We start from the raw sequence: 23,943 nt of genomic DNA on the forward strand, positions 1-23,943 counted from the left end.
CCCTCCTTTCTGTCCCAGGACGCGTTGCGCGGCTTGGGCCGGAAGTCAGCGAGCTCCGGGGTGTGTGTGTGTGTCTGTGTCTGGGTGTGCTTCCCGGCGGCGCGCGGTGCGGGACAAGCACTTGGGGATTCCCGTCTGAGGCGTCACTACTGTCACTGCCATCGCCCCCACGGAGCCAATTCTAGAGGGCAGAAGACCCGGCCCTTAGCCGGGCAGAGAAGATGTTGCCTCTGTCTATCAAGGACGATGAATACAAACCACCCAAGTTCAATCTGTTCGGCAAGATTTCGGGCTGGTTTAGGTGCGGGGAGCTGTGTTTGCTGGGAGGGGGTGGTCCGGCAGAACGGGAGAGGGCCCAGACCTCAGGATGTCCCAAGGTCCAGGGAGGGAGTGTCAGGTGACCTCCCCTCAACTCCCTTCAGTAAGGGAAGGAGCGATGGGAGCGTCTTGAAAGGGGGAACCCAGCTTCGGGGACCTGGCACCCCCTTGACTCGCCCTGCTCTTCCCCACTTGTGTTATGCCCAGGTCTATCCTGTCGGACAAGACGTCTCGAAACCTGTTTTTCTTCCTGTGCCTGAACCTCTCTTTCGCTTTTGTGGAACTACTCTACGGCATCTGGAGCAACTGGTAACCAAAGGGGAAAATGGTTGCGGCGGAAGCAGGGGGTTGGGGAGACCAAGCACCGTTTGCTTAGTGCCACGTAGCTCGTCACCAGGAGGATCAGGTCTTACCTTTGCCACCACCTCTGCTGCTGAGTTGCTTTCTCATACCCGCACCAGTCTGGCAGGGCTGCATTTCTTCACATCCGGGGCCTGTCAGGTGCAGCCTTCCTGTGATCTTCTCCACCTCTATCAGACAAGACTGACAAGCCCCCCCCTTATATTGGCAAATAGAGAAGACTTTCACCTCTTAACTGCACACCTTAGCTTTGCCCACTTTGTTGCAATTGAGAGAAACCTGATCACTGTTGCTTTGGGGGGGAGTGGTATTTGGATTTCACCCTTAAGGTTCCGAGAGAGAATATCGGAGATGTTCTACTTAATTTGTTACAAGGTTTTGATTGGGGAAAAGGTTTATGAAGGGATATCCAGAGAAATATGTGTCGTTCACTTCTCTTTAATTTAACGCTGAAACTGTCTCATGGTTTTTCCATCGTCTTGACTTAAGTGAATAATCCTTTATAGTTTTCTTAAAGCTTGAGTCTCTTGAGTTGTTGGGTTTTGGTGTCAAATTTGGGGTTTGTTTTTGTTTTGAAACTGCTTTAGGAATTTCAGAGAAAATCCAGTGTAACTCTATGGGAATGTAGTTGCTTGTATTCAGATATGTGCTGTTGAATAATTTAAGGCCTTAAATTGGAGTTGGAGTGGAGTTGTTCTGCTAACAATAACCATCACACTTCTAGGTGTACTAATTCTGTCTTTAGATCCCATACTCAGTTAAGAATCTGATGAAAATCAACACTCAGAAATTTTTATAAGGCTTCAGAATTTTCATAGGTTTCCTACATGGACCCCAGATTAAGAACCTATGGTAGCTATGCTTTATTTTTTATTAATTAAATAGACTTAATCTCTGTCCTTTAAAGGCTACTTTCAGGGAGAATTATTGTCCTTGATCTTTGTCTCTATTGAGATCAACCAACGGTAATATCATCAGGATTTGTGATAGTATGTTTTTAACATGAAAAAAATGGGCTTCCCTTCAATTCAACTGTCAATACTCGATAGCCAGCTTATGAATGATATTGGTTTAGTCAACACTTGGATATAAAAGGCATATTAATATAATGAAATCTTAATACACATGATAGCTATTTTGAATAATCTGAATCATATATTTGAAGGATATTTTAACATTATTAATTTTTTAAATTTCATAATGTATTGACACCCTTTAATGTACTGTAGAGGTTAAAAGCACTGTAGTCTTAACTTGCATTTGAATAATTATACTTTTATCGTAAGCATATTATATTTATAGTATATTTTACACTTCTCTCTTTCTAAATTATGCCATAATTTTGGCATATGTGCTAATTGTATCAAGACCGTATCAAAGCTTATATATGCATACTTTGCTACAGTTACTTTATATGGCAATACTTTAGTTTTCATCATGGCCTTCCATTGCATAAATCACCCTGTGTAGTATCTTGTTCAAGGGATTCATATCTGAAGTGCCTAAACTACCTCTTTCACAGGAAGTGAGGTATATAGTAACTCTTTTGATCTATAGAGATCTATGGAAGAATTCCTAAAACCATTGTTTCACAAGTCAGTATATATCAGTGGGTAACAAAGACATGAGTGGTAGGTGACTTTCTTGCTCCTTTGCTCTTAGGTGATTTGTTCCTCTGCCCTTTAGGTGACTTGTTCATCTGTATCCTTCCAGTTTATTCTCTTTCAATGTGTATATCTTCTAGATTTGAATCCTAGCTCTAGTGTCTGTCATACATAGATCATTTAGCAGATCATTTTTCAACTTCTTATGCTCATGTATGTTAATCTCCATAACTAAAACGATGTATTCCCTGTTGTCAATTTTTATTGGTGTTTTTGGGGGTACATAACTCTTCGCACTGATATTTAGCCAGATTTAGAAATTTGTGTGGCCTTTTTTTTTTGGCTGGGGGTAGGTTTGAACCTGCCACCTCCGGCATATGGGACCGGCGCCCTACTCCTTGAGCCACAGGTGCCGCCCTGTGTGGCCTTTTTATAATCTGACTTTTTATGTTTTATTAAGACAGTAAAATTTTTAGTTCCTTTTGTAGACTAACCAATAATTTTTTTATATGACCAGATTATCTGTGTTCCTACAGGTTCAATTAGTTAAGTTCTTTGATGAAATTTCTTATCAAACCCCATTTTGTCACAGTCATCTCTATGTTCAGTTTCATTCTTCAAAAATAAATTTCAAGTTGTTGAGAACATGAAATATCAAGAATTTTTTTCCCCTCAGGACATGAAAACATGGATAAAACACTTCATAAATAAGGTTCATAGAAACAATTGATCTAGTAGCAACAAATGTTAAATGGTCCTGGCTTTTGTTCAGAACCTTCATTTTAAAGGAAGAACTTAATTATAGTTAATTTATTTTTGATGGTGAGGTGTATCTTCAGTGGAAGAACAGCTAAGTTCTTTGTGTATTTTTATCCCATTAAATATCCACTACCTTTCACCTTTCCACTAGAATGTGGACTTTATTAAAGCAGGGATCTTTTTTGTCTTTTCGTGTACCTTACTTAGTACCTGGCACATAGTGGATGCTAAATACATATTTGCTGAATGAAGAATGAGAAAATGAGGGAATAATTAATGTGTTAAATTACTTTACCTACACCAAATGTGCTAACTACCCCTGTTAAGGAGGGAAAAAAACCAACAAAACCTTAAACTCTTTCTCTCATTCTGAGAAGTTAGGGGGAAAGATAGGAATAAAACTCGATAAACTCTTTCTCTCGTTCTGAGAAGTTAGGGGGAAAGATAGGAATACCACATGGAATTTTTCTTTGCTTCTAGGGTGTTCTCCTTGTAGTATTTTAGTTTTCATTCAGTTATTTATTGCTGAGTAACTGATTTCAAGGTAACATGGTAAGAGTGTGGTTTTATACCATCGAGGATTAACTGTGTTTTCAAATTACAGGAAAACTTCCAAACAGTGTTTGCTTAAACAAGATAAAACTTTATTTCCAAGATGGCTGTTAGGGTTCTAGCCATCCCTGGCAGCGTAACGTCTGGTATGCAGAGAAAGGCATACCAGAAGTTGTATTCATTGTCTCTTAAGTGGATTTATCTGGCTGCTAACACAAAATACTTTCACTAAAACTTTATCACATGGTCTTGTCACATTGCAAATGTGGTCTCCATTGCAGTCAACCATGTATTCTGCTGAAGGTTAGGATTCTCTACTAGGGAATGAAAGGAAATATGTGGATACTGTAGGTTCTAGAAGTGAGACTAGAGAGAGAGAGAAAAACTCATCTAACATCTTTTAGAGGTAAAAAATTGAGGCCTGGAATTTTTTACTTTCCAAATCAGCAGTAGAACCTATAGAACTTGTCATGTAATGTTTTTTCCCTTACTATGGCATGCTTTTTGTCTACTATTTCAATATAGTTTGCTTTGTTTTCATACTCTTCTGTTTTACTTTTACTTTATTATGAAGAAATTTAATTTAGTAGGATTTTTTACCAAACCTGTTGCAAACATTTTTCCCCAGATACAAAAGAAACTCAGGTAACTCTGTAGGTAAATGTCTTCGTGTTAACAAAGTAAATATTTGTTCACTAAATGTTTAAGGCAATACCGGATATCCATTTGATTTTACTTCTACATAAAGTGTCACAGCGTATGTTTGTAAAGTAATTCCTTGGTAAAGAAAAGTGCTTTTATTAATGACATATTTTTCTACTAAATTAAAATTAAGTAAGACATTATATAATGGAATGTAGTAAAGTTATGAGTTATTTCACTGCAATTCATTAGTTTATTGGCTTTAATGTGAGGATTCTAAGAATTTTCTAATTTTTTGATAATAAAGTGCTGGTCAGTGTTTTTCCTTATTCTATGTCATGGGAACCAGTTGTTAAGGAGGTGTGAATTTTGACGATCCCGTATCTTCAATTTGGAATTGACGTTTAACAAACAATGTAAATATACTGTTAGGTTATTTATCAATAGACCTTTTCCAAAACTTTTTATTGTGGAGAATTTTAAACATATATAAAAGTAGAGAGTTTAATGGACCTCATGTACCCATTCACCCAATACATGGTCCATTTTATTCTCTTATCCCTGTCCCATCACTGGATTGTTTTAAAACAGATACAAGATACACTTTCCTCCATAACTATGTCAGTATGATTCTCTAAAAGATAAGCATTCCCCCTTTTAACATAACTCCTATCATTATCACCTATAAACAGTAATGTTTCCTTAATATCTAGTTATCTCTCATTGTCTCATAACATTTGATTTTATGGATCAAAATCCAAACAAGATCCACACTTAGTATTTAATCGCTATGTCTCCTAAGTCTGTCTTAATTTACAGGTTTTCTTTCTCCCTTTCTTTGTTTTTAAAGTCCTTTTCAAAAGTTTCTTTTGCCATATATGTTCTGCTCACATTTATTTTGTTTTGCTTTAGTGTTCAGGTTTCTCCTTTGTATCCTAAGTCTTCTATATTAAAATGTCTTTAGAAAGTAGTCACTTTAAAAAGTTGAAAAAGTATGTCTCAGAGAAACTAGCAGTGCGTAAAAAGGAGACTAAAATAAGGATGCTGATTTTAGCAACTATTTTTAAATCATGATTTACTGAAGTTACAGTAAACATTTGATGTTTAAATCATATAATCTTAGTCTCTATGCTACCTTTATTTTTCAAGGAAATTTATGCCATATAGTTTAAATGATAATCAGAAATATTTGCTGATATTGAAGATGTATAGTAAGATTGACATTCTTTGGGAGCAAGATTTTTTATCTATAATAGATGAGCAGAGAACTAAAAGCAAACTCTTTTTCACATGCATTTGTCTGTATATTTGTAGCTAAGTATTTTTTTTTTGTAGAGACAGAGTCTCACTGTACCGCCCTCGGGTAGAGTGCCATGGCGTCACACAGCTCACAGCAACCGCTAACTCTTGGGCTTACGCGATTCTCTTGCCTCAGCCTCCCAAGCAGCTGGGATTACAGGCGCCCGCCACAATGCCCGGTTATTTTTTGGTTGCAGTTTGGCCGGGGCTGGGCTTGAACCCGCCACCCTCGGTATATGGGGCCGGCGCCCTGCTCACTGAGCCACAGGCGCCGCCCTGTAGCTAAGTATTTTTAAATCATGATATCAGGTCTAAGGCAAAAGATCTCATATTGAAGTGCTTTAAGAAAATGTGATGTTCTTCTATCTCAGAATAGGGAGTGGTTTTTTAGGTAGAGTCACATTTTATTAAATACCAAAAATAAAATAATATTTTAAGGAAAATTGAATTTACTTAAAATTTAAATAAAATTTCATTTTGAAGAATACTAAAATTTTCATGCTATATCTTTACTGGCCAGGCATGGTGGTTCATGTGTGTGATCTCCCAAGGTGGCAGGATTGCTTAAGCTCAGGAGTTTGAGACCAACCTGGGCAAGAACAAGACCCTGTCTCTACTAAAAATAGAAAATATTAGCTGGGCATTGTGGTGAGTTCCAGTAGTCTGGGCTACTTAGGAGGCTTGAGTCAGGAGGATTGCTTGAGCCGGAGTTTGAGGTTGCTATGAGCTAGGCTGACTTCACAGACACGCTGTTTGGCCTGGGGAACAGAGTGAGGAGTCTCACAAAAAAAGGGAGGGGACTGGAATCCTGTAATATGCAAAAGGGATTTGCCTTTTTCCCCCATTAAGGCAATGTGTAGTGTCTTTTGAATGTATATAAAATAAATTTATTTAAAAAATAATATGTAATAGTTTGCTAGGGCTGATATAACAAAATACTAAAATCCGGGTGACTTGAAGAATGGAAATTTATTGTTTCACGGTTCTGGAGGCTACAGGCTTGATTCCTTCTGAGAGTTTTGAGGAAGAATCTGTTCTATGAGTCTGCCATAGCTTCAGTTAGTTTGCTATAAATCTTTGACCTTTTTTGGCTTGTAGAAGCATCACCTAATATCTGCTTTATCTTCACATGGTGGTTTCCTGTGTGTTTCTTCACCAAATTTCCCATTTTTATAATGACATGGGTCATATTGGATAGGGACTCATCTTAATGGCCTAAGCTTAACTAATTATATCTGCAGTGAACCTGTTTCTAAATCATGGAGGGTACATTCTGAGGTATTGGGGGTTAGGACTTCAACATATGAATTTGGGTAGTGGGGACAGGAGGACACACAATTCAACCCATGGCATTGTGTTTTACTAAATATAGGTGTAGACCAGTATATCAATTAAGTCTTTATTTGTTTATATTTATTTAAAATAAATTTTATTTTTTATTTTATTATCAAAATATTATTAAATTATTTCATTAAAGTAAATCCCCAGCTTTTTTTTGTTTTGGCAGTTCTTTTTGGCCGGGGCCAGGACCTCTGGTATATGGGGCCGGTGCCCTACTCCTTGAGCCACAGGTGCCACCCAATCCCCAGCTTTTTAAAGTTTATTTATAGTCATTTAAAACAAAGGTCATATATATATAATATAATGCATTAAGAAATAAAAACATTTAAAAATGAGGCATAGGGAGAAAAAAGATTTATTAACTATGTAGTCTAATGTAATTAATGAAATTGACTTTTAAATTTAGTGATAACCTTCCATAAAGTGAATATAACTATACTGTTTAATCAGAATTGAAATCAGGTTTTAACAGTATTTTACCCTATTAATCCTTTCTCATGAGGTAGAAAACAAAATCATAGACAGTGTCTTTATTAGTGGTTTTACAACAGTACAGAGAAATTCTTCAAATGTCTCTTTCATACTTCAAAGTATAATAAAGTTATGTCATTATTTTTAGTGTTATGGTTCAAGTGCTTATTTTTTTGCTGATCTAAGTATCCCAGCATATTGTTAAAATAGTACATCTCTCAAATTGCATGAATAGCATGCCCCTTACTTTGTCTTCAGGTTATCAGTTTTCTCATGCAGCTTTTTCATTTATTCACTCATTTTCATTCTGCTTTCAGTTAAGTATCAGATGAGACAGTTAAACTTTCTAATGAATATTTGAAAGAAATAAAGTTCATAATAAAGTTTAAGACATTTTTCCAAAATCTTTTATACTACTTAGTAGAGATTTATAAATTATTGTGTTTTTTTCTTGTGGGTAAATAATATATTTTTACTTTCGTTTCCAATTCTATAATTATTCTAAATTATGAGGAAATTTAAAAACTACTTTTTCTATTTGTGTGAAGATTGTTCTTTTGACTTTTAGTTTGGATCATTTCCAACTGATAAAAACTCTGGCATCTACCCTAATGTTCTGTGTTTATGCTTGGGGATACCAGTTACTATAAGGTATTAATAATTACTAATAATTAACAATTTATTAATAATTATAGCAACAATAGGAATATAGATGAGGCTTTAATGTGACAAGCACTGTGATAAATGTTACACTGACATGAGCTCAATTATGACAATTATGACATTTTTATCACCCTGCTTGACTATAGGCTAGATTGAGGTACAGAGAAGTTAAGCAATGTGATGGTCACAGAACTAACAAATGTGGAGCTGATATTTGAACCCAGGTACTCTGACTTCAGAAGTTTGTTTATTTATATATTTATTTATTTATTATTTTGAGACAGAGTCTTACTTTGTCACCCTCGGTAGAGTGTTGTGGCATCAAGTGATCTTCTTGCCTCAGCCTCCCAAGTAGCTGGGACTCCTCCCTACGACAGTGTCTGGCTATTTTTAGAGATGGGGGTCTTGCTCTTGCTCAGACTGGTCCTGAACCCGGGAGCTCAGGTAATATACCTGTCTTGGCCTCCCAAAGTGTTGGGATTATAGGTGTGGGAGACCTCACCTGGCCCAGAAGTTTATTTTTGAAGACTGATCTGTTAATACATGATTGCTTTCATAATATTATTTCATAATATCTTTGTGGCCATTAGGAGTTTTGAATTTAGATGTTCAATAGTTGAACTGGGGCCATGGGTGCTGTCTCATGCCTGTAATCTTAGCACTTTGGGAGACCAAAGGTGCAGGTTTGTTTGAAGCCAGGAGCTTGGTTCCAGCCTGGGTAATAGTGAGATGCCATCTCTACAGAAAAATTCTAAAAATTAGCTGGTTGTGGTGGTATGCACTTGTTGTCCTAATTCCTTGGGAGGCTGAGGCTGGAGAATTGCTTGAGCCCAGGAGGGTGAAGCTGCAGCGAGCTATGATAAGTTACTGTACTTTAGCTACTGGGGAACAGAGTGAGACCCTGTTAAGACATGGGTCCAAAAAATGTTGAACTGGATCTGTCTCAAAAGAAAAAGAAGTTGAACAGGATATTTTGTTTTGTTCTTGCTAGTTAATTTCAGTAAGCCATGAACTTCAAATTTTTCCGGTAGTTCCTACTGCCCTCTAGTTAGTGTGGGATTTGGAGGGCTGGAGGGCTTTTTCAGGGTTCTAGCTCCGCTCTCAGCCTCTCAGCAAGTCCTGCACATCTTCCTTTGTGCTGTCACTTGCCCGTGTTTTCTTCACGGCTTGGTGGGGGTAGTGACACAGGACGAGAATGGGAGTCCTGCACCTTCCTGCTCTCCTTGCCTGTCCCCACCAGCTGCAGCCTGGTGCACAGGATCAAGCGGGAAGAGCAGGGCACCCAAGAATAGCAAGCCTTTGCTTTGATCTTGGGCCCACGAAGTTTAGTTTTCAGCCTGTCCGCAGTTAGAGATGGCTGTTTTTTCTACTTTTCTTTTAGTGGCAGTGGACCTTACAGGTGACCAAAGAGTGGGGAAATTCCTAGCTTTTGCCCAGAGGCAGATGGCTTTGCTTCTACCAGCAGCAGCTGGGCCTTTCCTTATGTACAGGGTGTGAGGGTTTCCTTTTTAGATATTTAAAAATTATTCTGGTATCTTTCTACATATTATATTTAAATGCTATCTTTTTAGGTTAATTTCTGATGAACAGACGCTGACTCTTAGATATTTAGAGAAGGATGCCTACTATTTGGTTTTTATTATAATATGCCAATCTGTTTGTTCTTTTCCAGCTTAGGCTTGATTTCCGACTCTTTTCACATGTTTTTCGATAGCACTGCCATTTTGGCTGGCTTGGCAGCTTCTGTTATTTCAAAATGGAGAGATAATGATGCTTTCTCTTATGGGTAAGACTTTAAAAAAATCTTTTCATTTAAGTAGAAGATATATAGAAAAATACGCTAATCTTAAGCTCAATGACTTTTTACAAATTAAACATGCGTGTGTAACTTGAACCTTTGAAACACCCTTCATGCATCTTCCAGTTCCTTCCCACCTGCCTCCCTCAGGGTGACCACTGTCATAATTTTATGGATTAGTTTTACCTGGTTTTGAACAGTATGTAATTAGAATCTACAACATGTACATTTATTTGCATTTTAGTTCTTTTGCTTGGTGGTTAGGGCATCTTGATTTTATCAGAAACATTTAGGTGAGATTGTTACATACAGGGGAATTTCTCAACTCTTAACCTATTGGGTTTTTTAGAAGAATAAAAAGTTCCAGTGTAAAAAGTGGTCATGTTTCTTTCTTTTTCTTTTTGAAAGGATACATTGCTGTTAATTTATTTAAAATTATTCCCTGATACAGTTTTATGTTACTTCTCTTCTTTGGCTCTGCTTTTATGTAAAATACTTCTGACGCTTTTGCTGATTTGGACAAATATTCAAATATTTGGAGGGTATGTTAATGCAAGGGACTATATTGGATCATCTTAGAGGCAAAATTTGCCTTTTGCCATTTCTGATTGAGGAAAGCAGTAGATTTTATAGTGCATGAGTGTTTACTTTTTTGAGCTCATGGAATATTTTGCAGTGTAATTATACTTATGTGTAAATAGACCTCAGGGCTAATATCTTCTTTTTCTCCTTTCCCTATCCCCTTTTCCTTACTATTCCCTCTCTTTTTCTTTCTGTATTATTTTTCTCCATCTTTCTCCACTTCCCTCCCTTTCTCCTGTGAATGCTCTTTTTATTTTTTTATTTTTTGAGACAGAAGCTCACTTTGTCTTTAAGCTGGTGTGGTGTCATAGCTCACAGAAACCTCTAACTCTTGGGCTCAAGCAATTCTCTTGTTTCAGCCTCTTGAGTACCTGGGACTACAGGTGCCTGCCACACAGCCCAGCTATTTTTTTTTTTTTTTTTGGAGACGGACCCGGGAAGTGTTTCAGGGTGTGAGGAAGTGGGGTCTTGCTCTTGCTCAGGCTAGTCTGGAACCTGTGAGGTCAGAGCAGTACACCCGCCTTGGCCTCCCAGAATGCTACAATTACAGGCGTGAGCCACCGCTCTGGGCCCAGAACGCTCTTTCATATTTCTTCATCTTTCCTATTTTCTCTCTATCTTTTGTTCTCATCCTACTATTCATTCTCTCTCATCCTCTCCTAGGCACCCCCATACCTTTCTTCTCTTATTCTTTCTTTTTCCTTACTGTTGAAGAGGCTTTGTCTAACTGTCCTCCTCCTCTTCTCTTAACCCCTTCAGCTCTATTTCTTCTTCCTCTCCCCTTCTCAGTCTCCTTTTCCTTCTTCCACTGATTCTCCTTCCCCAACCTGTTCCTTTCCTGGGCAGTTCCTCTCATCTCTCCCTCTCATGTTTACACGCACCCGCTTATATGCACTGTCTCTTATGCCCCGTTCTCTATTCTTTCACTCTTTCGCTCTTTCAACCTCTGCTTCTCTTCTTTAGCAAGCACATACTGTTGTTGTTTTTTTTTTCCACATATTCTTATTCTCTTCAGGTATCTATTCAGGGTCTACTATGAGTTGAATATTTTGCTAGTTCTAATAATAAAAAGATAGAGAAGACATAACTCCTGCCTTGGAAGAACTTTTGCCCTGAAGGGGAAACAGTTTTGTAAAAATAGGATAATAGCCATATCATGTGACAGGTGCTAAAGGGAGCTATGAAGTTCTGTGGCAGAAGTTGCTGATTTTAGTTACAACCTAAGCGATATGGTTATTTGTAAAATTATAAATTAAGACAAGAAATACTAACATACTATTTTTATGGTATAGACTAGAATAATAGATTTTTTTTTCTTTTTTTTTTTGGCCGGGGCTGGGTTTTTAATGCTTAGGCATTTATTGTTTTCCAACTAGAATGCAATGTCATGTGCTGTAAGATGGTGTTTAGGAATAGGTATGAATATCTTCAGTTCTGTGGCGGATTTTTTTTTTTTCTTTTTTTGTAGAGACAGAGTTTCACTTTATGGCCCTCGGTAGAGTGCCATGGCATCACACAGCTCACAGCAACCTCCAACTCCTGGGCTTAAGCGATTCTCTTGCCTCAGCCTCCCGAGTACCTGGGACTACAGGCGCCCGCCACAACGCCCGGCTATTTTTTTTTTTTTTTGGTTGCAGTTCAGCCGGGGCCGGGTTTGAACCCGCCACCCTCGGTATATGGGGCCGGCGCCTTACCGACTGGGCCACAGGCGCCACCCTCTGTGGCGGATTTTAATATTCAGCTGGTAGATATAAGAGAGTAATATTCTTCTCACCTTTTTCTTAATCCATCTTCTTATGTGTTTAACATCCCCCCCCCCCCCCCGCCCGGGGGGAAGATTAAAGAATGAAAGTTGGTATAATAGCTGAAACTATGAATAATTGTTATAGTAGTAAGTAGCAGCAGTAGTAAACTGCTGGTGTTAGTACATCAGAAGGACACTGATTTATTCATGCTAAGCCTAGGCATGAATCCCTATAAACTTCCAGTTCATGATAATCATAATAGGCTGACTCTTCAGTAGAAAAAACAGTAGAGGAATCCGAGAGCAAGCAAAGACTTTTCACTGTTTCTTTATATAAAAGTCATCTTTGTGTCTTAACTTACTCTTATTTTTGAAAGAGCAAAGCTAGCATGAAAGTGAGATAGGTCCAGTAGGTAGATACATACACACGTTTATAGACATATATTTGAATCTTGAGTTGTGTGGTATGTGTGTGTTTGTGCTTCCTGGCTAGAGAATCCAAATGCTAGCTATGCTTAATTAGCCAGCAGTATATTCATGAATTAAATGTTCTAATTCCAAGACTTATTCACTCTATTCGAGTAAACATACTCATTTGTAAAGGCAAGTATGTCTGATTTTCACAAATTTTTAATTTTAAACCTGCATCCAAGCTTAGCAAATATATTAAAGCCTATTAAATCACTTGAGTCCAACAATTTATTAGAATTTTGTGGACTATACCAACTAAGTTAAGAATTAGAAACAAAAAGGTGCCTGAAAAACCTTCTTGCCTTTGATCTCGAAATCTAGTAGAACTCAAGCACAAAAGTCTTTCAATTAGACCTTAGCTATGAGACTGGAAAGGTAGGTTAAAAGGAAATGATTTTTATTTTTTGGACAGTAACCTGGCTGATTTATTAGATAAATTCTTAGGTGTAAGTTATGGAAAGCTGGCTGCAAATTATTTTAATGTAATGAGCTTTTCTCCAGAAAAAAGAAAATATACTTTAACAAATAATAATTTATTTTATGTGTTAGATGGTAGAAGGTTAGAAATATGCATATTTTGAGTATAGAAATACATGCAATGTTGGAATGTACTTGAGAGGACAAATTCCAGTATAACTTGATAGAGTACATTTTAAAGACCTCTCTTTAAACTATTTTTACAGTAAAAATCCTATTATCTAGAAGTTAACATAGAAGCTAGGAAAAGGAGTAGTACAGTGTTCCCATTATGTTGTTGAAAGACCGGACAGATTAACTGCTGTTATCACTCTTTGAATAATGTTTCAACATGTAAAAATGCTAAGTTAAAGTTGTTTCTGATGACTTTAACTAAGCCAAAAATGCTGTATGGAAAAATAAAAATTTTCCCCAATGCTTCACACAGGTAGGAAGCAGAAAGCTTCAGAAGTCCATGGAGCAAAAGACAGGTATTTTAAAAATAGTTTAATTAGAATTATGTGAAGCTAGAATTGATTCTAAAAGTAGGTCATTGAAAGTTTATGCTAAATTTTATTAATCTGAGTCAAGAATGTTAGAAATATAAATCTCAAGTTGTCTCTGGGCTAATTCAAAAATAATTTTATTTTCCTTCAAATCAAAACTCCACTTTTCTAAATTTGAAGGCTAAAAGGTACAAAGCAGAAAACATAAGGACTTCTTCAGAAAGGAGGAATTAATAGGTTCTAAAACCCCCTTTTGCTAGACCCCTTCTACTTTTTATCTTTGGATTCTTCCTTTGTCCTTTTGTCTGGTTCTTGCTTCTCCAGTGGCAACTTGAGATTTAAGTTTCTGTAAAGGTCTTTCTAAACCTACTTACCTTAAGAAGGTCTTTTGATTGGCTTCTAGATGTGTATGTGTTATGTGACATTCTGCGATTAAAAATTATTCATAATAAAATGTATTTCCTTATTGATTTCTACAATATTTGTAAAATAAAATGTATTGTAAATACAAGGACTTTGCTGGCCACTTACAACTATATAAAATGGTTTAGAATCTCTAAACATATATAAATTTATTTGATTTTTAAGAAGTAAGTTAATAATTCAGTTGATTATTTTGTTCTCTTTTAGGTATGTTAGAGCAGAAGTTCTGGCTGGCTTTGTCAATGGCCTATTTTTGATCTTCACTGCTTTTTTTATTTTCTCAGAAGGAGTTGAGGTATAGTAGATAATGTTTTAAGTTACATGTTTGGAATTAGAATATTTCTTAATTAAAGATATATTTAATAGCGCTATTTTCAACTATCATTAAGTGTTTATTGAGGAAGGTCTTAGATTTGATGTCGTGCGTGTAAGAGGAGCTTACAAAATAGTTGAAAAAATTAAATATACGTGAAACTTCTTGGAATTGAGAATAATTAAAGTATGATACGTTATGAACTGTGGATGACGTGTTAATGCTATGAAAAGTAAAGGTGCGATCTGGATAGTGAGGTCAGTTGGACCCTATTATAGGTCCTCCGAGTTTGCCAATGAATCATTAATATTTAGTATATATATTCTTTTAAAGGTGGAAAACTTAAAAGATATTGAACTTAAAATGAAAGGCACTATTTTAAGATATCAAAAAGGAGCAAGTCTTAAGATCAAATATTCATATTTTTAAATATCTATATTTTAAAATGTTGTGTAATTGTTACGTTTTCTGCAGTATGTGAGTACTGGTTTTATTTTGGTAAACTGTTTTGGCAGATACTTTTTGGGTGCTTTTAATTCTAAAAATAACAAAATGTTTAATATTGCCTTATGTTTTTGCCAGTTGATCGATCAGAAATTGAATCAATGCTATCTGTTTGTATTACATGTTTTCTAGAGAGCATTAGCCCCTCCAGATGTACACCATGAGAGATTACTGCTTGTTTCAATTCTTGGGTTTGTGGTAAACCTAATAGGAATATTTGTTTTCAAGCATGGAGGTCATGGACATTCTCATGGCTCTGGTATGATGGTTAGAACCCTTTGTTTCTTTATTGTCTACCAAGTTTCTGTTATGTTTACTTTAGAAAATAATTAATTTTCAACATTAAACTCTGTATTGATCTAATAAAAGTAATAATATGTCTGTAGACTCTTACTGATGTCTTCCTGAAGCATCCTTTCCGCTTCCCCAGGACCATCCATCTCAGTGCCTTCTCAAAACTGTGCGTGTTACCAGTTTGGTGTGGATCCCTCCAGACCTCTGTAGTTTGTCTGCTTAGTATGATACCATTTATATAAGACAAACAAGCAAATATTAGGAAAAAAACACATTAGAAAATTTTCTGTGGATGTGTATGAAATTTACTCTATAATTATATTCATTGTATAACATGTCTTTGAGATCCTTCCCTTTGGTGTATATTAGTCTACCTTGTTAATAGCCATGCATAAAACTCCAGACCTGTGGCTTATTTAACCAGTGTGCCAGGGATAGACCTCAAGTGTTCCGTTTTTTTTTTTTTTAATTCATATAAAGCCTATCCTGTGAACACGTGTTTTTGCAGAGATGTTTCTACCCTATATGGTATGTATTAGTAGCATCTGACTATTTAAATATAAATTTTTGCTAATTAAGTTAAATTAAAAATTTGGTTCCTCAGTCATGCTAATGACATTTCAAATGCTCTGTAGCCCTATTGGGGCTATTTATTGTATTGGACAGTGCAGGTATAAAACATTTCTGAGAAAGTTCATTTTTTTTTTTTTTTTTGAAACAAAGTCTCACTTTGTTGCTCTCAGTAAAGTCCTATGACATCACAGCTCATAGCAACTTTAAACTCTTGGGCTCAAGAGATCCTCCTGTCTCAGCCTCCCTGGTAGTTGGGACTACAGACACTCACCACAACACCTGGCTATTTTTTTTTTTTTTTTTTCTAAGGATGGGGTCTCATTCTTGCTCAGGCTCGTCTTGAACTCCTGACATTAAGTGATCTGCCCATCTCAGCCTTCCAAAGTGCTAGGATTACAGGCGTGAGCTACCACCCCTGGCCAGAAAGTTCTTTGAATTGCACTGTACTAGAGTATATAAAATTCCTGGAACACAGGATATATACGTTTTCAGTTTCAATAGGCTTTTGCAAATTGCCCTCCAGGTTGAGCGTCATGCTCATTTATTCCCCAAAATAAGTGCATGTACTAATTTCCTCCCATTCACATCAACACTTAGTATTGTGGGCTTAAAACAGTTTTGCTAATAATTTGATAAAAATGATATCCCATTATATTTGGTATTTGTCTGATAAGTAGTGAAGTTTAATTTCTGGCATTTTTTTTTCCTCTCCTAGAATTACCTGTTCATATGTTTTCGTATTGTTCTATTATCTTATTTTTAATCCGTTTATAATCATTTAAAATACATTTTACATGCTAATCTTTTGTGTGTTGCAAATACCGTTTCCCAGTCTATAGTTTGTCTTTATGCTTTTATGTAGAGGATTTTAATTTGTATATTCTGTTTTTTTCCCTCTTTTTTGTCCTGTAATTTTCCTGGCATGTTTTTGCTTTATTTAAGGAATTTACTATTCCAGAGTCATAAACTTAATCTCTTGTATTTTAGTGCTTTTAAACTTTTGGTTTGACATTTTTTTCTTACCTATTTTGGTCCTTCATCTATATGTAATTTATTTTTGCAATGGGATGAATTAGGCTTAACTTGCCTTTTTCCCTCAGTATGAACAAGCAATTTTCCAATCACTTTATTAATCTGCTCTTCATTTCCTTAAAGGTTACCCTGGGGATTATAAGTAGGATCTTAAAACAATCTAGTTCATATTATTAGTAATTTAATTCAATAATATGCAAAAACTTTGCCCCAACAGATTACTGTTCCCTTTTCCTCCAATGTACTGCTAATATCAAATCACATGCTTACACAGCCTACCAATGTAGGGTTATAATTATTGATTTATATAATTGCCTCTTAAAACAGATTAAAATAGTTACAAACATAGTATGTATGTCCTCTCTTCTATCATACCTTTACCAGTGTTCCTTTTTTCTTTGTTTGGTTTTGAGGTACTATCTAGTGTCCTTTTATTTTGGCTAGAAAGTCTCCTGAATATTTTTGGAGGGCAGATTTCTGTTAATCTGGAAATGTCTTGATTTCTCCTTTATGGTTAAAGGATAGTTTAGTTGGATATAGAATTCTTGATTGAATCTTTTTTCCCAGCATTTTGATAATGTTCTACTCTGTTTTGGTTGCTGTGGTTTCTTTTAGAAGTCAGCTATTCATCTTACTGATGTGCCCTTACTCCTTATTTTTCTCTGGCTGCACAACTTTTAAGATTTTCTCTTTGTGTTTGATTTTCATCAGCTTGATTATGTTATCTCCAGATATGGTTTTGCTTGAGTTTATTCTACTTGGAGTTTGATGAGTTTCTTGAATGTATAGATTAATTTTTCGTCACATTTTCATCTGTTTATTGACATTCTCTATTTGGTGACTCATTGTTATAATACTTCCATTCTTTAAATATGGTTTCCTTTAGTTCTTTGAACATACTTGTAATAGCTGATTTAAAGTCTTTTCTTACTAAATCCAAAATAGACATTTTCTGTTAGCTGCTTTTTTCTTTGCATTTGGCATATTTACCTGTTTCTTTGTGTGTCTTGGAATTTTCAGATGAAACTGAACAGTTTAGATAATACATTATAACAATTCTGGTATCAAATTATATCACCCTTCTAAAATTTATTGTTCTTGTGCATTTCTTTTTTTTTTTTTGCATTGCTTTTTTTCTTGTGAGCCTTTCCTGTATCAATTTAGTAGATTGTGTGTTCTTGCAGTGTATAGCCATGGAGTTCTCTGCTAGCTCTTTTAAGTTTCTTATTTTAATTTTAACCTATCTTTCTAGGAGTAACACCTGGACTGGTATCATGAAGTGGTCAGCCAATGTGATTAGTCAGAAGATTTAATGCCTTGCTTTTAAGTCTTCCTCTTTTGCTGGAGGGTTCTTTGTGAGAAAGCACACTTTCAAACTGGCAGTTTAGAAGACAGTCTTAGCTTTCATTCACTGTCTGCTTATGTAGGACATCCACGTTGGTGAGAAATGAGTGACTGGTGATTTCTTTTTCCTCAGGGCTTTCTTGGGCTTGTACACAAGGTGCATGCAACCTTTTAAATCCCCAGGAATTCACTGGCAATTTTCTAAGTTCCTTACAGTCATCCAGTTCTCTAGAATTTCCTTTTAATTCTCAGCTAGGCTCTTGTTTGACCCAAATGAAATTACAGCGTTCTGCAGCTGAGATACTGCTAGGAATTACCATTGTTGTGGCCATTGCTTCTACCATCACTTTGCCAGGCTGAGCTGATCTCATGTCACTGAGAACAGAGATTTTTCCCAGGGAACTGAAAGTTGGACAAAATATTGGCTGTGCTGAGAAGATGGTGCTTTTAACAAAACATGAAAAGAGATCTCTCAATTGTCTGCAGTCCTGCTGGCTTTTGACTATTTTGTTCAAGGGCTGGGAAGGGAGGTTGAATGGAAATAGCCCCAAGTTAAAATGTTTGAGACCCAGCTGTCTTATAGACATTCTGTAGTTTCTCTTGGGTAGATAATCAGTTCATTCTGTGGCTTTGAATAGTTGCCAGTTCTGAAATGGTTGGTTTTTAGTTATGTTTCCTGTGGCTTTATTGTTTTAAAAGAGATAGCTCAATGAGGTTCTCTCTACCATTCTGGAAGATGATCTTCTCATAGTCATGTTTTTGTCATATAATGTGGGTCTAGATGTGATTTACTGGTTTTTAGAATTTTTGCAAACCTAAGCGATGTTTTCAAATTGAATAACATCCAGTCTCTGTGTGTGTGCATGCTTTAGAATAGCTTGTATAGCCTGTTTTTTGATGGTTCAATTGTTTTCAGGTGTGCTACAAAGAGAGGAACCTACATTTTTTGTGTTTGGGTTTTTCTACCTGTTTTAATGTAATTTTAATGATTTTTTTTTCTGTTACCAAATGCAACAGCTTCCCTGCTTCTGCCTCAGTGTGACCCTGTGCATAAATTTTGTTTAATCTTTGTTAGTGTGTATAACAATCTTTGCAAAATTTTGGTCAGGCATTTCGTCTATTTTGTAACTGCTTTATCCCCAGTGCCTATAACACAGTGTATTTGATAAGTAAATATTTCTTGAATGAATGAATAGATAAATATTTCTTGAATGAATGAATAACATTATCTGATCTCTTTAAGTATTTGCATACAGTTCCAATCACTTTCATTCCAGCAAGGTCTATTACTTCCCTCTAGCCAGTGGTTCTCAATTCCTTTGTAACAATGAAAATACATCCTGCATATCAGATATTTACATTACGATTTATAACAATAGCAAAATTATAGTTCTGAAGTAGCAACGAAAATAATTTTATGGTTGGGGGTCACCACAACTCGAGGAACTGTATTAAAGGGTCACAACATTAGGAGGTATTAGGAAGGTTGAGAACCACTGCTCTAGGCTTTTATTTTCTTCCTGTACTCCACAGCAAGAATCAAGATAGTTTTCAAGATGAATCTGTAGCACTGTTTACAAGTAGATGTTTATTCAATTGTATCTGAGTTTAGAGCTGATTCTTTTCACATGTATCAGTATTATTGTAACCATTTATATATGTTTATATACCTTCTGTTGTAACATTTCATTTTCTAGGCCATGGACACAGTCATTCCCTCTTCAATGGTGCTCTCGATCAGACACATAGCCATGTAGATCATTGCCATAGTCATGAAGTGAAACACGGTGCTGCACACAGCCACGATCATGCTCATGGACACGGGCACTTTCATTCTCATGGTGAGTACAGTCTAAAAACTTTCAAATGGACAGCCTCCAAATGAACAGGAATTGTACAGATTACGTTTCCTAGTGGAAATAGTTTATTAAAATGATACTGCAGTCAAATTCTTTTCTAATGAATCTGTCTAAATGTTTCCCAGGGTCACATTATTTTTATATATCATGGGATTAACTCATTATAAGGCAATGGATATGAAAGGTATAAATTATGGCGCCCAGAGATGAAACTGCAAAGGAAATGTTAATGCCAGGTTTATTGAAAGGGGGTGACCTGCCTGGTCAGTGCAAAGGTGGCGTCTGCACCCGGGTTTCAGTTTGAGACCCCTTTTATATGGGGCCATAGGGGATAGGTACATTCCAAGGCTTGTTTAGAAAGTTAGAGTCTTTTAGTGCAAACTTCTTAGAGGGTGGAGCTAGCCATATCCTTTGTGTCTTTCTCTTAGGAGGAAGGGGGCAAGAGGGGAAAGGGTTCGTGTGTGGCCACATTAGGCCCCCCAACATTCTGAATCTTGTTAAAAGGGGTGATGGGGACAATAGTCTGTGTTTTGAAATTTCTTCTGGCTGGAGAGGGCCATAGTTGTCCTTACTGGGATGAGTCAGGTATTGTTAGAACTGTGTGAGTTTGGGGTATATTGGGAGAGGGTTTGGGAGTGATAGAAATTGGGTTGCAATTGCTGCTAACACCTTTTTTACCTTGTCTTGAATAAATGAGGACAAGAATTGGGTGACATAAGTGGCAATGGTTAATAACAGGAGGATTGCAGTGAGGGTGCTCAACAGGGGTAAGATCCTGAGTCCTATAGGCTAGGGTCCCCCACTTTGAGAGCATAGGCGGTAGCTTGTTCTCAGAGTGGGGTGATGCCCTCTGGAAGCAGACCAGACTTGTTGGTGTAGAAACAGCATGTGTCCTGTGAAAAGTGGAAAGGCCCCCTTTCCTCTGCCATGATTAAATCTAAGCCTCTAAGATGGTTGGTGGGGGGGCAACTGGAAAGTAATAAAAGGATGAGCAAGATGATTTTACCTTCCAGAGAACTGAGAAACTGTGGAATATATTGAGCGAGGGGGGCTATATTTTATTTTTTATTTTAATGATGGAGATAGGAGAGAGAAATAGGTCTTTAAAATTTAGGGAGACTAGAGAATGTGGCTTTGATATTATTAGAATTAATTTACTTACCTGTGTTAGAGATTAAGTTACTTAAGGCCATCTCGTGGGATGAAGTTGGGCCTATTTTTGAGTCAGACACGTTAGTCAGTTGAAAGCCATTCCCATGTCGATTTAGGGGACCACTAGTTCCAGAAGGTGAATATAATCTGCTATTTTGAGGCCATTATGCTGTCCCTTCTATTGCTTTTCTTCTTTGTTGAAAATACACAATTCTAGGGTTCCAGTGAAAGATGCCTTTTGAGGCATATTATTTTAGGGACTCCAGTCGTAGTAGTGGGCAAGTTCCATTCTATAGAACAGTGTGGTCTTCTCACTTGAGCCTTTTGAGTAACTATCTCTGGAGTTTTAAAATGTCAGCTGCTACTGAAAAAACCTTTTACTTTTGTTTTCTCTCTTTTCTCTGTCCTCCGTATAAAACTGATGGGTAGGGGGAAGTTGGTGGGGGTGGTGGATTCCCACAGTGCGGCAGAGAGAAGCAGGTGATGGGTAGGGGGCAAGGCAGTTGCTGGGGCCCACGCCTGTGCTTGTGTTGGCTGTGGGAGCTGCAGGAGCTGGCACATCCGCACTGCCTGGCAGCTCTGCATCTTGACAGCAGCCCTAACTGGGCGGGGGGAAGGTGATGTGGCTGTTTTAGGGGGATGAAAGCCATGAGAAGTCTTGGGGTCTGCGGCATGCAGGGAGAGCAGAGGGCTTTGAGGCTCTGGGGAAGGTTAGGAGCTGGAGAAATCCCTGGAGGAGGGAAAATGGGAAGGAAGTCTGGTGAAGGTAGAGGGGAAGGTATTGGAGTGAAGATTTGTATAGGGAGGGTAAGAGCAGAGGGAAGAGTAAGGGCTGAAGATAGGGAATTTCATTCCCTCTGCCATTTTTATTTTTGGAGAAATTTTATTTAAGTTTATTAAGGATTTTTAAGATCTCGTTTTCTAATTTGTATTGAGATTGAAGGCGATACCCCTGGGGTGTCTCTGTTGAGGCAGATGGAAGGGCTAGCTCCCATGTCTCAGATGTCCTTCCCCTACTTGGGTGGAAAAGAAGACATCCCTTGTTTCCCAAGAACCAGGAGAAAAAACAAAGACAGAAAGGTCAGGCTTTCCTTTTTTTTTCTCAGAGAATTTAAGGCCCCCAGACCTTAAGAAGCATAAAAGAGGCCTAAAAGAGGGTCCTGCACTGGGCTTAAAGCGAAAAATCAAAACTGAAAGCATATGAGGTCCTGAACCCTGGAAGGAGAGCACAGAGCTAGGACTGAACCCTCTAATTAGACGTGAGTGAATGAAGAAGGGGGGGGGGGTGTGAGGACACAGAGGCTGGGAGGGAGGTAAAGAGCCGAGCAGGGGGTTCAGTTGGAAGTTATTTAGAGACCTTACTCACATTTAAATGGCAATTGGGGTGAAATCTTCTAGGACTCTCTGACAGACGTGTGGGTCACAGAGTCGGATCTAGACAAACTGGAGTGACTGGGAAGGCCAGCAACCTGCCACCAGTAGCCTCCAGTCCCGGGTTTTGGCACTATCTAAAAGGTGTAAATGAAGGCGCCCAGAGACCGGGCTGCAGAGGAGATGTTCACAGGTTTGTGGAAGGGAAAGGTAACCTGCCTGGGCAGTGCAAAGGTGGTGTCTGCCTCGGGGAAGTTAGCGACCCTTTTATATGGGGCTGTAGGGAGGTGGGCACATTCCACAGCTTGTTTGGAGACTTAGGGAGGTGGGCACATTCCACAGCTTGTTTGGAGACTTAGGGAGGTGGGCACATTCCACAGCTTGTTTGGAGACTTAGGGTCTTTCGGTGTGAACTTCTCAGGGGGTGGGGCTAGCCAGATCCTTCGTGTCTTCCTCTTAGGAGGAAGGGGGCGGGAGAGGAAAGGGTTTGTGTGTGGCTGTGTTAGGCGCCCCCTACAGGATATTGCTTTTTCTTTCTTTCTTTCTTTTTTTTCTTTTTTTTTTTTTTTAGCGAGTATATGGTAATAAAAAGCCGTTATTTTAAGTGAGTGTCAGTGAATGAGGAATAATTTCAATTTAGCAAATCAAAATCATAACTTTTTAAATATGAGGAGGGCTTTTATACTATATAGGCTTGTAAAAATAGTTTTCAACTTTTTACATTTTTATTATAATTTTTGATGTTTATTCCTGATGTTTACCTTCATATTTCTTTAGAAATCTCTGTATCCTAGCATTTATAGCATTAAGTATTTACCAATTTAATCTTTTATCTTAAATTATATTTAAAATAGTTTATCAAGTATAAATTAATAGAAGCTGCTTAGGTGACACAATTTGATTACTCTTTAGAGTGTATGCTCAAATATTATGTGTATTTGCCACATAGACTCCTAAAGCTTTAGATTTGGAAGTATGAGAAGGGCCTTGGAAAGTGAGCAGTCCATGCCCCTAATTTTTTAATCTTTAAAAGTTTTTGACCACTTTATTGAGCATTTATTTATACAAAAAGTTATACATATTGAATCTACACAACTTGATGAGTTTAGAGATAAGTATACAGCCATGAAACTGTCACCACAATTTATGCCAAAACATGCCCATTACCACCAAAAGTTTCCTCCTGCCCTCTTTATTCTTATTCTTCTCTAGGAAAATTCTTAAGTATGTAATACAGTGGTAACTATACCTATGCTATAAAGAGCCCTAGGATTTATTTCTCCTGCATAACTGAAACTTTATACCCTTTGACCCATATCCTTTCCCCATTTCCACCTCACTCTAGCTCCTGGCAGCCACCATTCTACTCTCTGTCTCTATGAATTTTACTATTTTAGATCTGTCCTATAAATGGAATCATGTAGTATTCTTCTGTGTCTGGCTTATTTCATGCAGCAGACTGTCCTTCAATTTCATTTTTGTTCTACTGAATGGTGGAACTTTTTTTGAAGG

At 37.3% G+C, this 23,943-nt stretch overlaps 1 protein-coding gene across 1 annotated transcript in view; it reads left to right on the forward strand.

Annotated features, from left to right (window-relative positions):
* Nucleotides 1–28: 28 nt before the first annotated feature.
* The window catches only part of SLC30A7 (solute carrier family 30 member 7), a 72,720-nt gene continuing 48,805 nt past the window's right edge, over nucleotides 29–23,943 (forward strand). Inside the window, exons 1-6 of the mRNA XM_053591578.1 lie at nucleotides 29–301; nucleotides 526–627; nucleotides 9,682–9,795; nucleotides 14,197–14,284; nucleotides 14,939–15,065; nucleotides 19,747–19,890. Of these exons, the coding sequence (XP_053447553.1) occupies nucleotides 222–301; nucleotides 526–627; nucleotides 9,682–9,795; nucleotides 14,197–14,284; nucleotides 14,939–15,065; nucleotides 19,747–19,890 (655 nt within the window). The 5' untranslated portion in view covers nucleotides 29–221. The remainder of the gene's footprint in view (nucleotides 302–525; nucleotides 628–9,681; nucleotides 9,796–14,196; nucleotides 14,285–14,938; nucleotides 15,066–19,746; nucleotides 19,891–23,943) is intronic.

This window comes from Nycticebus coucang, chromosome 5, assembly GCF_027406575.1.
Source record: "Nycticebus coucang isolate mNycCou1 chromosome 5, mNycCou1.pri, whole genome shotgun sequence".
NCBI lineage: Eukaryota > Metazoa > Chordata > Mammalia > Primates > Lorisidae > Nycticebus > Nycticebus coucang.